The sequence below is a fragment of the Sorex fumeus genome, unplaced genomic scaffold (genome assembly GCF_029834395.1).
Source record: "Sorex fumeus unplaced genomic scaffold, SorFum_2.1 ptg000029l, whole genome shotgun sequence".
Taxonomy (NCBI): Eukaryota; Metazoa; Chordata; class Mammalia; order Eulipotyphla; family Soricidae; genus Sorex; species Sorex fumeus.
In genome coordinates, this window is record NW_026606086.1 from 10,884,566 (window position 1) to 10,900,633 (window position 16,068).

General features: G+C 36.6%; 1 protein-coding gene across 1 annotated transcript in view; it reads left to right on the top strand.

Moving 5' to 3' along the window:
* UNC13C (unc-13 homolog C) overlaps positions 1–16,068 on the top strand; it is a 626,361-nt gene that overhangs the window by 234,609 nt on the left and 375,684 nt on the right. The window contains exons 8-9 of the mRNA XM_056115400.1: positions 5,955–6,182; positions 8,174–8,315. Coding sequence (XP_055971375.1) covers positions 5,955–6,182; positions 8,174–8,315 — 370 coding nt within the window. The remainder of the gene's footprint in view (positions 1–5,954; positions 6,183–8,173; positions 8,316–16,068) is intronic.

The window sequence follows — 16,068 nt, forward strand, 5'->3', positions numbered from 1 at the left end:
CATGAGGCAAATTAAATATCACCTATAAGTAATGGTTTAATCTTAGCTTTTCCCAAGAAATGTTTTGTGCTCTCTATTGTTCCTTGGGCTATGTTTCTATTACTTAGAAAACACATTCACTGGAACCTGTATTTTTAGACCATCATGGAGGATAAACCACATCAGATAGTTGTGTCATTGATGATTATTAAGTATTCAGAAATTTTGTAAGGTATTTACTTGAAACAAGCTATGATGAATATTCTTTACACCATAGAAAGCTGATAATTCTACAAATCAGATTTATTTTTACTGACTTTGTTTTGATTTTTCATAGGAAAATTTATTTGTATTGTTTTTTTTCAAAAAGGATAAGGTTATATACTGAGAATGGAGGGAATTAAGATTGAGAGGGAGATGAATTGAAGAGATTAAAAATGTTTGTAATAAGAGTTAAGAAAAAATAGGGATGATAATAGAATGAGAACAATGGAGAATACTGCAGTTGTTAGATTGGAATAAATAATTATTTGGGGGAGTAACGCCTAATGTTGTAACTCTGCATGTAAAGGTGATACATTTGTGAAGTTTCTATGAAATATTTTGTGTAATAAATAAATATGAAAGTTAAACTATTTTTTATTAATTAACTTTCCTATGTTACGTTATGTAGAATGAAGTCCTGTAAGCTAAGTTTTTCTCTTATTCTTAATTCATTTGCATGAAGTGTGTGTGTGTGTGTTTGTGTGTGTGTGTGTTGCGGTCTCCTCCTGGCCTGGGCCTATCTACCCTTCCTGTAAAGAGAGGGTTCTGGGGAAAAGAGCAAATCCCTCTGCTGCCACCTCCTTAACGGAGACAGGAGCACACAAGTACAGTCGGGACTCCTGTTAAGCAGTTCCAATTTTATTAGACAATCAGCATAACTTATATAGGCTGGGCATAAAGTGGAGAAATGCGGACATCACATGCTCACAGTAGTCAGAACAAACATGTTTTCTATAGATAGGGTTACACCTCTCCTGCGTGATTACAATGATTAAACAGTCATGACATATCTGCCAGATATGTCCTGTCCCCTGGTCACATTGACCCATGATAAGTATGCATTGCAACAGGCTTGTGACACTTCAAAGCCGACCAAAAGGAACTTTTCTCCAATGTGTGTGTGTGTGTGTGTGTGTGTGTTTTGGCTGATCTGTCCATCAAGTGTTTTTTTTAAAATAATTAGAGGTGTCTTTGATTTTCATAATGTATGTTATTGTATAAAGTGTATTTACTGCATGTTGTCTCTTTTGCTGATCTATGGTTAAGATATTATTGAATATTAATGAAGCTGCATAGACTTCTCCCGCAAACTTTGTAGGTATATTCATATAAATGTAAATTTAAGCTTATTTCTGAAAACTTTAAGATAAATAGAATAGGCCTAAAAAAAATACTGAAACCAAAAGAATTAGAAACTCATGACAAATTGCATCTATTTAAGAAATAGTTTTACTAGAAAAATAAAATGGGTTATATGGGTTTAAAAACACTAAATATCGTTGAGTTCTTGCAGATTAGGGACAAAAGTTTATTATGGATCTGCATCTATTTCTGAACTAAGAGCTGCAAGTTGAACTATTTTCTTCAGATCAAAAATATAAAGCACAACTTTGAAAAAGCTAGATATCTGAGGTCTGAGATAGCATAGTGGCCTGAGTGCTTACCTTGCCTGTTACCACCCAGGCTTGACCCCTGGTACCTGCTACAATGCTCCAAGCCCACCAAGAAGCAAACCATAAAACACGTAGATATATTTCAAAAGAAGGTGACCATGACTCATCAGAGTTTCATAATTTAAGGATCGTTTTGAAGCCTTTGAGCTATCAGAAGGACTATTTATTCTAATATCAATACCATTTGATAAAAGATTTAAAGATTAATTGTTGAACCTGAAAGATGACTCTGTTGTTTAAAACCCTTATCTGGCTAGTATAAAAAAGGCTTTCAAAACCCAATACCACCTCATGTACTAATGTAATCAAGATAATTTTGCTGTCTATTTGTGATCCCAGAGAGAAAGTGCTCAAAAAATTGCTTGATGGATTAAAAAGTGTCCAAGGCACTATATATATACAGAGGTAGGGCGTTTGCCTTGCACGCAGCCAACATGGCTGACCTGAGTTCGATTCCTCCACCCCTCTCGGAGAGCCCGGCAAGCTACCGAGAGTATCTCGCCCGCACAGCAGAGTCTGGCAAGCTCCCCGTGACGTATTCAATATGCCAGACACAGTAACAACAAAGTCTCCAATGGAGACGTTACTGGGCCCGCTCGAGCAAATCGATGATCAACAGGAGGGCCTTTACTTACTTTTACTTTATATATATATATATATATATATATATATATATATATATATATATATTAAGAGAATGCTGACTGTAGGATAACACCGTTTTGTCCTTCCTACATAACCTCAGGTAGTTTAGATTTATTGGGTTGCTCCCAGCACGGTGCTCCTATCCCTCTATGTTTATTTATAACTTTCTTTGTGCTCTGTTGACTTGTAAATATTGTTTTTCTCTTCTCTGGAAGTCCTTTGCATGGTCTATTCAGAGCAATCTCCTTTTTGTATGGACACAAGAAGACATGCTTTTGTAATGTGACTCTCAGTGATATTTCCCTCCTGGGCATCTGTTCTCTTACCTAAGCCTCAGCTGCCTTTACTTCCTAGTGCCCCCCAAAGCAGGGTCCCGATGAGGGACTTGATGGAACCAGGGCAAGTGGTAAGCTATGTGCTACCCTGGCATTGAGATGGGCCTGGCCAAAGCGCCATAATGCTTAACTATAAGTTAAGAGCTTGGGCATGGACAAATGCTGTCATGATCCAAAAAGTAATAACTAGATTTGGACCCTGATGGGGTTAGGAAAGATTAATCTGGCCTGAGTGCTGTGGCAAATCTAGTCTAGTCTGAGTCTGTGGCAAGATGTTCCCAGGAGAGCTGCCCTATAAGTCTCAATGTTATCTCTTACTGTGTCCATACAAAAATAGCTAGTATTGATAGTTATTGGACTAAGGAAAAGAGAAAAACACCTTAGGAGGTATTTAGCTCTTGGGCAGTCAGGAAGGGCTTTAGAATACCTTTTAAGTGGGCCCTCAGGAAGGGTTTTCTTATGTTGATTTTGCTACCTGACTGGGTGCCACTTCAGTCCAGAGTGATCGGAGTTGGAGGCAAGAGAGCTGGAGAGAGGAGAAAGCAGGGCCACGAGATGGACCGCAGAGAGGCTAGCAAGGGGAACAGAGAGAGAAGAATGTAGAAGAAGAATACAGGAGCAGGTACGTGAAGAAGAGAGAGCCCAAGCTGCGAGATGGAGCATGGAGAGATAAGCGGGAGAAACAGGAGGAGATGTGAATGAGGAGCAGCGTGAGACCAGAATGGGAGGCTCAGAGAGTTTGGGGCAGGCAGGTGGGGAGAATGGAATAAATGGCATCTGATCAATCAACTGGCATGGTCCTCATTTCACCCACCATCTCCCCCAGGGCCCCGGCCGCCATGGCTGCGGGAGCCCACCCCTAACCTGGGTGGCAAGGGGCAGAGCCATAGGGGGCCCCCCTGGCCATCCCCAAAGTTTTTTACAGCTGACTGCCTTAAAGACTTTGGTCTCTTGCAAGGAAAGATTTAAACTAAAAAAAAGAGAATCCTGGTCAAAAAAGGTCAACCTGATTCTTAATGAGTCTCTGAAATAATTCAAGATGCATTCTTTAAGAACAAAGATTTTATTTATTTGCATGAAAAAGCTCTTGACATTTTAACTTTTTGATGGCTATTTCCAAAAATATCATTTATCATATAAGTGGTGAGAGTTAACTCTTTTGGAATTTAGAAAAAGAACCCCAAATTAGTTTAATTCTCAGGGACTTTAACAGTCTCACCTTAGCCTTTAAAAACACTAATATCTCTTAATTCTTTGTTGTTGTTATCTATGTCCTCAAACTCAAGAAATTGTATTAAGAACAATGATAACACTTTAAAGATGACACATTATCCCTAACTAAATTTAAAATAAATGGCAAATTCCTTCTCAAAAAATAAATAAAAACACTAGTAGTCACACAATAGTTGCTTAGATAGGAGTCAATATTTTGTATCACCTTTGAAAAATATTAGTATGGCTTTTACAATCCCAACTTTTGAGGTACTTTAAATCTTGCTGATAACTCTCTTTCAATGTCTTTTCTGTTAAATGAAAGTAAAGTATGTCTATGGGGTACTTGCATTTATTCAAGTCTATCCCAATTTTAGCATATAAAAAATTATATACTGTGTAGTTAAGCCATTATTGTTAAATTGCAAACATGCTTAATTGCTAAAGGGTAGTTATATAATTTATAAATGTGTAACTAGCTTTTCAAGGGCATGTTTTTTAGATGACTAGGACATTTAGAATGTTTCTTTCAAGTTCCTTAATGGAATCTATTAATTTCTAGTATTTCTTTTATAAAATGTACTAAAATGTTAAAAGTAAAGACAAGAAATCTGCTTGTCTTTACCACTATAATATTCAACTCTTTTGGGTTCCTCTAATTACACCTTGATTTTTCTTAATGTATTTGTTAAATTAGGAAGCAAATGTTTTAAGATAAATAAGATTTTCACTAAATTATTGTTGTCGAATTATGTTGAAATTCATTTAAGGAAAATTAATAGTTGGCCTTGCTTCTTTTGTCTTCATTTTTATTCTTAAAATGGGTTCAATATTTACAGAATTAGATTCAGAAAAACATAATTGAGACTGTCTTTGTGGTAGGAATTATGGAAATAAATTACCCTTAGTTAATTTTACGATACAGGAAGCTCATTTCAGAAATGTAATTTCTCAGAACAAGTAATAGCAACTCAAACAATGAATTCATGTAGATGAACACTAGAATAAGTAGAAGCTGAGCATACAAGACATGCTTGCTGCTTTTCTCTACATTTCAGTTTTTTCTATATAAAAAAATGCTTCAGCAGTGAAAATTCCTATAGAAACCAATCTATAAGCATTGCCTTTCCCATTTTTAATTCTTTTTATACTAAGAAACCATGAAGATTAAATTTATCATAAAATATTGAGCATCCCCAAATCCACACACAACAGGGACAATTTTTGTTTGCTAGGAATACAAGGGAAAGAAGAAGAATGGAATTATGGAAATCTTTTACTGACAGATGGATTTGTGTTTGAAGTAAAATCTTCAGAATATTGGGATTAACCATAAAAAGCAGTGTCTTAAAATTGAAAAGGATTTTGTGTGAAAGTTGAACCTATTCCGAAATATGATTCTATCAGAGAATTTGAATCTGTGATCCCTCAAGAACTTCAGAGATCACCTAAACAAGTGTATTTACTCTGAGTATCAACAAATATTAATGTTACCTTTTAAAAATAAGAAACGGTAAATTTGCAATAATTTTGTTATTGTAAATTTCATTATAATAATTATTAGTTACCTTGGATAAACCCAAATATTTGAAATTTTGATATTTTAAGTGAAAGTTATTTTGTATTTACTGTGATTTCTCAGGTTTTGTTCTGGCTACCCAATTAGTATCTAACACATTCATTAAAGTGTATATATATATATATATATATATATATATCACATTTGATTATGGCCATTCCAATTTTTGTTTTTGAAAACTCAACCCAATGTTTTCACAACCCCTGACCCACCTGATAAAATCCAATAAAGGAAGTGAGAACACTGATGGATTCATTTATAATATTTCAAAGGATAGCTGTTTTGGGTCTCAGTTTAATGAATTGTTCTGACAATTTCTAAAAACAAACCAAAACCACCTGCCTTGAAAGCATTTGTTCATTCTTATATTACTCCTCCTTCTCCTCACTCCCTCTTTCTTGATCAATGTTTCTCATTCTCCCTTTCTCTCCCGATCAATAAGTAACTCCATATGTACTTATGTTACCATGGACTTTTCTATTCTAGGAGCAGCAGAAAAGAGTTCTAAGCATGGAGCTGAAGATAAGACTCAAACTATTATTATGGCTATGAAAGAAAGAATGAAGATCAGGGAGAAAAACAGGCCAGAGGTATTTGAAGTAATTCAGGAAATGTTTCATATTTCTAAAGAAGATTTTGTGAAATACAGTAAGGCAGCCAAACAGAGTGTACTGGATGGGACATCTAAGTGGTCAGCAAAAATTACTATAACAGGTATAATAAGCCTTTACCATTTTTCTTTTCATCTTGAAACTGTACAGGTCTTAGAATCATGTTAATAACCATCACTAGAGTATAGAACGTTTAATCTTGTCAAAATTGACAAGAAGTCCAATTGCTGCTTTTAAATTTTAAATATGAATTAGATCAGTGAGTTCTAAACTGATGGTTCATGGAACTGTGCTATGGGACTCTTAGTTTGTGAGAGAAGTGATTGATGAATAATGTGATCAGGCTGGGTTTCTAAAAGGGCTCATGATGCATCTATTCTTCAGTGTGATTCAGACATGGTTTTGCAAGTACCTATTATATCAGCTTTCCTATCCATAAGTCTTAGTCATATCCTGTGTGCTGTCCTCAAACATCCTTATATTCACCACATTCATGTAAATCGTTTGCTAATACTGTGTAGTGGTATTTCAGAAAGTAAGTTATAGAGGAAGAGATGGGTGCAAACAGGGCTTTCCCCCAGGATGCCAAAGTGACAGGAAGGATGGAAGGGTCCCTATGATTCTTGGGATAATAGTTCAACATCAATGTGAGGGTGCTGTTTGGGACTGCAGTGCCAGAAGTTACTCCGGCCAACACTCCGACAGTGAAGCATGGGGCACTGTGTTGTGCCAAGGATGAATAGGGCTTGGTGGCGTGCAAGAGATTTGCTTTAACCCCTGGGCTGTCTTTCTGGGCCTAGCCAATTATTTCCTATGTCAACATGCATCAAAAGAACAGAGCAAAGAAGCAGCCGCAGAGTCAAACCATATTTGAGTTAAGTATTACTTTACTTAACTTTACTTGTCATACTTCAAGACATTCTGTTGAGATTTTTGTTAGTTGCACAGTTCCTGGTTATTTAACATTTAACTAATGAATTTTATTTTTTTTTGCTTTTTGGGTCATACATGGCGATGCTCAGGGGATATTCCTGGCTCTGCACTCAGGAATTACTCCTGGTGGTGCTTGGGGGACCATATAAGATGCTGGGGATCGAACCCAGGTCTGCGTCGTGCAAGGCAAAGGCCCTACCCGCTGTGCTATAGCTCCGGCCCCATGAATTTTTATTTTGTAATATTACATTTAAAATTATGCAAAATACTATTGTAAACATATATACTTTTAAATTTCTGCCCTCTTGATTAGCCCAAAACATTTCCTCTTTTTATTAGTTTGTAGGTGTAGAAAGACTGAAAGCCGCCTTAATAGATAATTGGGGTAATTCCAGTCTGTGCTTTTTTCTAATCAAAAGCTCTTCCAGAGGAAGAAGTTTCTGTTTTACAACAAATTCATCAGTACCTTGAAGTTTACAAGACTTAAGTTCTGTTATTGCTGCCACTACTGATAAATTACAAAAGTGAAAATAATCTCTCCTGCTATCTTTTCTTAACGAGAAAACAAATGCTGGCATACTTTCTCTTGGATCAATAGCCTTCTTCCATTTGATCTTTGAGACTAAGCAATTTGCGTTTAGTGATCTCTAGTTAATTTGAACTCCTGATATTGCTTATAACATTAACACGAAGTGTGTGCATATTATGTTAAAATTTACCAAACCTCTTAACTTAGGCATAATGAGTTTATAAAGTTAAAATAAGGAACCTCCTCTTACTAAGTCAATCATTATTAACAGTCTACAAATATGTTAATTTGAAGTAACAGATTTTTACATTACTTTGGGAAGCTTTTATCATTTCAATATGAAGTCGCTTTTTCAGTATCTGTGTGAGTATATAACTATAAATATATGCATGTGTATGTGTTCAGTCACTGTTCTTAAGAGGTAAAGGAAAATATCAGAGCAAGGTTTTAATGATTAGTGTATTTATTTACTGTTTTCCAACTTTTGTTGCTCTTAAAAATGAAAGCAATGGGGGATCCATTAACAAAATGGACAGAGATGCAAAATGCTTTATTAATTTATTATTTATGATGAAATCGCTATTTTATATTTTTATAAAAAAAGACAACACTTATATTTTGGTTTATTTCAGTGGTCTCTGCCCAAGGCTTACAGGCAAAAGACAAAACAGGATCAAGTGATCCATATGTCACAGTTCAAGTTGGAAAGAACAAAAGAAGGACCAAAACTATTTTTGGAAATTTGAATCCAGTATGGGATGAGAAATTTTACTTGTGAGTATGTAGTATGAAATTCTTACAATATAAACATACTAGAAAACTTTGTTTTTGCTTTTATGTTGGGTGTGGGTTTGTTGTTGTTTATTTATTTGTGTTTTTCAGGATACATTTCCCAGGTGACTGTAGCATTTTCTACTTCTACCACCAAGGTACTAGAGTATCTGGTTAAATATTTCCTTCTGAAACTTATTAAACCAGTCAGTAGGATACACTTAAATTTTATTCAATCTAGTTTGTGTGTAGTGGTTATTTTCTAGTGACTTGATTTTATAATGATCTAATGATTAGTGATTACAATAAATTTTTGATGTATTGGTATATCTGTACCTTAGTGAAAAGTTTAAATAAAATCCAATTTTTAGTAGCACTGTAGCACTGTCCTCCTGTTGTTCATAAATTTGCTCAAGCGTGCACCAGAAATTGTCTCCATTGTGAGACTGTTGTTACTATTTTTGGCATATTGAATACATTATGGGTAGCTTGCTAGGCTTTGCTGTGCAGGCGAAATATATTTATGATGGACTTTGAAGTAATTCTGTAATGCAAGCATAAGTCATCAAAGGTCATTGTTTGATTTACGCTCTCCATTTCTTCTTGTACTATGTCCCCCCTTAATTTAAACACGATGTTTTACGAAGTTATCATGATGCATTTGTAGTAGACATTCAATATTCCAAAACAACCCTACCACTAGTGACCTTTCATCTACCATTGTGCCCATTTTCCTAATCACACCCAAGTCTGTGTCCTTAGCATGCATAAAACAATTTAATTTATATTTCTTGTCACAACTAAATGGCTGATAAAATTATCAAAAAATAATTTAGTAAAAGAAAATTTGTGAAAATTGTTATATTACTAAACTATTTTTTGCTAGTTGAGCATTCTGTGTTAATGTTTTCATTTACTGAGCTTAGTTGTCAAACATCTATGTTGTTGTGTGCTTACTGAGATGTCAGTATTGTAGAGTTTCACAAGGTGTCAGTCATGAATGCAGCCATGTGCTCCAGAAACTCCAGAATGTTTAAGTGAGCAATGAGTTTAGCATGGCAGCAGTTGTGTTGTGGGAAGTGGTGCAATTGCTCGGGCTTCTGGAAGTACAGGGTGGTAGGGGGAGAATTCTGTGTCTACTCGCAGAAGACCGTAGTGTTCTCAGCTTGAAGACCACTGTACCTGAAGTTGTTAGCAGTTTGTTGTCTCTACAGAGCTTAGTCCTAAAGGAACGGAGTCAGGTCCCTGTCATGGCAGCATCTGTGAGGATGTGAGTATGCCTGACAGTCGGCTTCAATTCATCCTACCCCAATAACCAAAGGTGTTCCAGAGTTTTCAGACAGGAGATGGTGTATCTGTGAATTTTTTGCAGCCAGTTGATATCTTCTGAGATTTAGTCATGAGTCTGTAAAGCTGGGGCTATCAATAAGCTTAACTGACTATAAATAAGGGATTGGATGTGACTGCTTGACTTCCCAAAGTATGTGGGGATTTGTAGTATTTTTAAAAGAACTTTATTTTCTCTCAAGTGTTGAATTTTCTATGCACTTATTTCTTAAATATGTATCTTTTTCCATTTTTCTATGTGTTCGTCTGAATGATAATGTTCATATTCTTGATTACTATCTCTTTATAATAAGCCTTAAAACTTTTCTATTATTTTTACTATTTTTAACTGTCAAATTTCATTTCCATTAAATTTATTGCCCAGTTTGAATTTTTTCATATAAAAATTAAAATGGACTCAATTTACTTTTGGGTAATACTATGATTGCTCATTTTTTTTGTTTTAATAACATTTCATTTTGGTATCATATTTTTTAAATCTAATAAAAGCGCTTGTTTTTTATTTACAGATAAACTACACCAATTCCTTCCTCCAGTCTTTCAAGACCTCTCCACCATTATTCCATAAATCTCCTCTCTGCTCTCTTTCCTCCTGGCATCCTTTGTCCCCACATCTATTAATCATGTTTCATAGTTTATTTTACTGAGGGACTTTTTAATCCCCTCATTTTTTTTCTTTACATCCGCCTTATCTGGTATCTTTCTTTCACTTTCTGACTCACTTCACTAAGCGTAGCACTGTAAAATCCCATCTGAGTTTCAGAAAACAGAAAAAAGAAATCATATTTTCTCATAGATGAATAGTATTTCATAGTGCATATATAGCACTGTAGCCCCATTGTTCATTGATTTGCTCGAGTGGACACCAGTAATATCTCCATTTGTCCCTGTCGCATGCTAGTGTAGCCCAATGGCATCTTCTTGCTCCAGGAACACGGAGTGAGAGTTGTAACTGTTTTTGGCATATCAAATACATCTCGGGGAGCTTGCCAGACTCTGCTGTGAGGGTGGTATACTCTTGGTAGCTTGCTGGGCTCTCCAAGAGGGACAGAGGAAAAGAACCTGGATTAGCCATGTGCAAAGCAAATGCTACTCGCTCCAAGCAACGCATATGTACTAAAATTTATTTATCTCTTATTAAACACTTGTGTTATTTCAGATATTGGCTACAATAAATAGTGCTTCAATGAGCATAAGTATACATATGTCTTAATGTTTTGTGATTTTGGAATGAATGCACAGAATCAAAACCACTAGTCCAGACTGAAGATTTTGTAATGTTTTAAAAGTTTTACAAACTACCCTGGTAGAGGAATGGGTGTTCAATCACTGGATGAATGAAACTCCAACCTGAAAGTTTTGTAACTGTAGCTCACAGTGATTCAATGAACTGCACTGTAGCACTGTCCTCCTGTTGTACATCGATTTGCTCGAGTGGGCACCAGTAACATCTCCATTGTGAGACTTGTTACAGTTTTCAGCAAGTGGAATACACCAAGCTCCCCATGGAGCTTGCCAGGCTCTGCTGTGTGGGTGAGATATTCTCAGTAGCTTGCTGGGCTTTCCAAGAGGGAATTGAACCCTGGTCAGCCACGTACAAGGCAAATGCCTTACCCACTGTGCTATCGCTTCATCCTGCTTTTGGTTAATTTTCATAATTAGAACATTGTAATTGGACAGGTTACTTGGTATGACTTCTATTTCTTAGATTTTACATAAGTTTGTTTCTGATCAACATGTGATCAATCCCAGAAAATGATCCATGTGCACTGAAAAAAGAATTTGTAGGCAGCTTTTTAAGAATAAAGAGCCATTTAAATGTCCATTAAGCCCAATTCTTCTGTCTCTCCTGGCTTAACTTCTGTGGCCTTTTTACTTTGGCTCAGATTCATTGCATAAAATCAGATAAAAATAATACCAGAAATCATGATGTGACATTGAATCATCCCTTTATTTATGAACTGTAGGTGATATTAGCTGTAGATATATATTAGATGATATTAGTTTTGTTAAGCCATCCTATTCCCTAACCACTGAGTACTTTATTCAGAAGCAAATATTGCATTTTGTCTTTTGCTTTACATCTTTGAGTTGATCATATGATTTTGAATGTTTTAAAAATATTGTCTTTATGATTATTTTCCTTTCCTTTTGGCAGGAATAAAATTTATTCTCATTTCTTGTGGTTTCTTATGGTCTCGTTTCACTATTCTATATCTCTTCTATATTCTCAATTCTTATGGTCTCATTTCATATGGTTTAAGGCCTGTAATTACTTTTAAGACTTTGTTTTTATTTTTCATTTGTACAAGCATAGCAGCTAGGGTGTTTTCTTTGCACGTGACTGACCTGGGTTAAATTCCTCCACCCCCTCAGAGAGCCGGCAAGCTACCAAGAGTATTCCGCCTGCACAGTAAAGCCTGGCAAGCTACCCGTGACATATTCGATATGCCAGAAACAGTAACAGAAAGTCTCACGATGGAGTCATTACTGGTGTCCTCTCGAGCATATCTATGAACAATAGGAGGACAGTGACAGTGACAGTGACAATTTGATTGTGGTGTCATGATGTATTTTTCTTTTGTTTCTGATGCATGGGGCTTATGGAGATACTTGCAACTGTGTACTTTTTCTTCAGATTTGGACAACATTGGCCATTATTTCCTTCGGTCCTCTTTATGCTCCTACTATTTGAACACTTCATCTATACATCTGTATTTTAAATGCCTTGGAATTATCCCACTGACAAAGAAGCCTTGGGTGGTGTAATTTTCCTCTGTCTCTTTTCTGCTTTGTGTTTTACTTCTAGTCATTTCTATTCTATGCCTTTTGGAAATTCACTAGCCCTTTTACCTGAATTGTGTCTATTCTGCGCAGTCCATTGTATTTTTTAAATCTCAAACATTTCAGCTTGGATTTCATGAAGTTGAAAGCGGTAACTTCTATGAGTTAACATTTTTTATGAGATTTTATTTTACCTTTTACAGCAAAGTTCAGAGAGGACATAGTGATTTCACATATAACATCTGTCACCACACCACACTTGCATATATGCCCAATTACCAATATTTCCCTGAGGCTTGATAAATTTATCCCAATCATTGAACTGATGTTGACCAATTATAACAATTGCAAAACTGTAGATTAGATTATTATTTATGCTTACTGTTTAATTTTGGGTCATATTAATAATATTATAGGTACTGATCCCTTCACTTGTATCACTTGTCATCCATTCATGGATTTGCTCAAGCAAGCACTAGTAACATCTCCATTCATCCCAGCCCTGAAATTTTTTTTAAATTTTTTAAAAATTTTTTTATTAGTGAAACACCATGAGGTACAGTTATAGGCTTACAAATTTTGTGCTTGGGTTTCAGTTATACAATGATCAAGTGCCCATCCCTCCACCAGTGCCCGTCATCCATCACCACGGGTCCCAGCATCCCCCTCCATCCCCCCCACAGTCCCATCCTGCCTCTGTGGCAGGGTATTCCCCCTTGATCTCTCTCTCTTCTTTTGGGTACTGTGTTTTGCAAGAGAGGCTTTACTCTCCTTACTAGTTCTTCCCAACATTGCCGTATTGGAGGCACTTTCAAGGATCAGGGAAATGAAGCCCATTATTGTTACTGTTTTTGGTATATCGAATAAGCCACGGGTAGCTTGCAAGGCTCTGCTGTGTGGTTGGGATACCCTTGGTAGCTTGCTGGGCTCTCCTGGGGGAGATATTCCAGAAAATACTGCGTTGCTCTCTTCCGGGAGCTTTGTTTTATAGTTTCTGGATCTTGGCCATTAGTGAGATTACATGACACCAGGGGCAGATTGTGGGTCTAATTGCCAAGCTACTGGAAAACAGGGCAGTTGAGGTGGAGGAGGCCCAGTACCGATCCAAGCAGGCGTGGAGATCTCAGCCACAGATCCCACATACCTGGGTTCCTCTGTATGTTCCTTCATAGGTGAGGCTCGTCTGAGCTTGCGGAGAGTGGCCTTGAGCATGGCTGTGGCTGGTTTCTAGAGGATTTAGGCTGCTGGGGCTCTGCTTGGGGTGGGGAGGGAAACTCAACCTGTCCCCCTCGAGTGAGTCCTGGTGAAGACAGCTTGGTATGGGGGCAGGAGATTCTGTCATATGTATTGATAGGGTATTTTTCACTTCCTTAAAAATTCTTAAATGCTTTCTATGTATTGAACCCTTCCCCTTTTCACCAACCTCAACATAAAGCCACTGATATTTATTTTTAGGTAATACTAGTGCAATAGCACAGCAGGTGGGCATTTGCCTTGCATGCAGTCGACCTGGGTTAGATTCCTTCGTTCCTCTTGGAGAGCCTGAAAAGCTACTGAGAGTACCCTGCCCGCGGCAGAGCCTGGCAAGCTACCCGTGGCTTATTCAATATGCCAAAAACAATAACAACAAATTTCACAATGGAGACAGTACTGGTGCCCACTCAAGCAAATTGATGAACAAAGGGAGGACAGTGCTACAGTGCTACTGGTATATAAGAGTCACATGTTTATAAATGTTAGTGTTGCAAATATCTATACACACCACCAAAATTCCAGTATCTGTCCAGCACAGTCCATTAGACACTCCTCCCACCCTATTTAGGTAATTTTTGCTTTGTTGTCAACATTTAATGGTCTTATTTCATTAGAAAATGTCTATTTCCTTACTTTATAATTATATGCCAACTATTAGTAAGAAAATCATTAGTCATTTTCTCTTCTTACTTATGGCTTTTTGAAGTTATATGCAGGTTATAGGAAACTGCAATATTTCATGTTTTCATAGTTGAGTAGTATTCCACTGTGTAAATAGACAAAATAAATGCTTTTTCTCCACTCTCTTTTTACACAAATTTCCCCAGATCCTGGCTATTGTAAATAGTGTTGCAATAATCAAGGATGTGTACATACCTTTTGAATCTTAACAATGTTATCTTCTTAAAGTAGATGTCCAGGAGTTGAATTACTGCATTATATGGTCACGGTCACAGTCCTCCCATTATTCATCGATTTGCTTGAACAGTCCCAGTAACATCTCCATCATGAGACTTGTTGGTACTGTGTTTGGCATATTGAATACATCACGGGCAGCTTGCCAGGCTTTGCCATGCAGTCGAGATACTCTCGGTAGCTTGCCGGGCTCTCTGAGATGGGCAGAGGAATCGAACTAGGGTTGGCCATGTTGGCTGCGTGCAAGGCAAACGCCCTACCCGCTGTGCTATCGCTCCAGCCTGGATTATATGTAGTTCCATTTTTAAACGTTGAGGACTCTCCATATTTTTTCATTGATATGAATAAATTGATTGTCCAACCAACAATTGAAGGTTTCCCTTTTACCATATCCCTATCAGTCTTTGACATGTCATCATCCATATCACCTATTATCACCTATCCGTATTATTCCCTATCAGTCTTTGACATGTCATTATCATAGGTGTGAGGTGATATCTTACGGCCATTTCACTGATGGTCTGGCATGATGAGCACTCTTTCCTGTGCCTCTTGGGTACCTGTTTGTCTATAGAGGAATTTCTGCTCCTTGCTTTAGTGACGCAGTTACTTGTGTTTTCTTTTTTGCTGTTTGTAAATGCTTTGTAAAATGAATATTTTCCATTTTTAGATGAATGTTGTGGACTATTTTCTCCCTATATATAGATTTTATTTCTGGTTTAGCTGCAGCGTCTTAGTATGGCTGATTTTAATTTTATATAGTGAAGTTTATTTTTGTTTTGTATGTATATACTTTGTATAATTGTCTACTATATATTTTACTTTACTGGAAAAGTATTATAATTTTAATTGGGATTATAACTGCTTTTGCTCTATCTCCTCCTAGAATGTGAAAGGAAAGTCGAAAGATTCTAATGCTAGTTTCTTTGTGGTTATTTGTTTTTTCAAGATTCCAGACTTATTGTTGAGTTATATACTCCTCCAGAACTATTATTTTGAATATACGTTTGCTCACTATCATTTTACTGAAAAAATAGAATAAACAATTACAAATGTATAATTATTGTATAGGGTTTTTTGTTGGCTGAGCAAAATGAGTTTATTGTAAATTTATACGAAAATATTTAATGCATTAAATATTAAATATTTAATTATAAAATCTCATCCATGTCCTTTCTAGCCAAGGATCCTGAATATCAGAGCTGTCAGGACCACCTCAGCATGTGTAGATGTCTCTGGGGTTTGAGTTTGTGTAAATAACTCACAACCGAAGACCTCTAATCAAGGGGTAATTCAGTTAAAAAAGGGGTAGAGAGTTGGGCCACAGAAATACAGCTTAGGGATGAAGGCAGTCAATCCTGCACCAAACTCCAGCACTGTCTATGGTCTCAAGAGCACCACCAGAAGTAATCTCTAATCACAGAACCAGGAATGTACTCTAAGTGCTACTCAATAT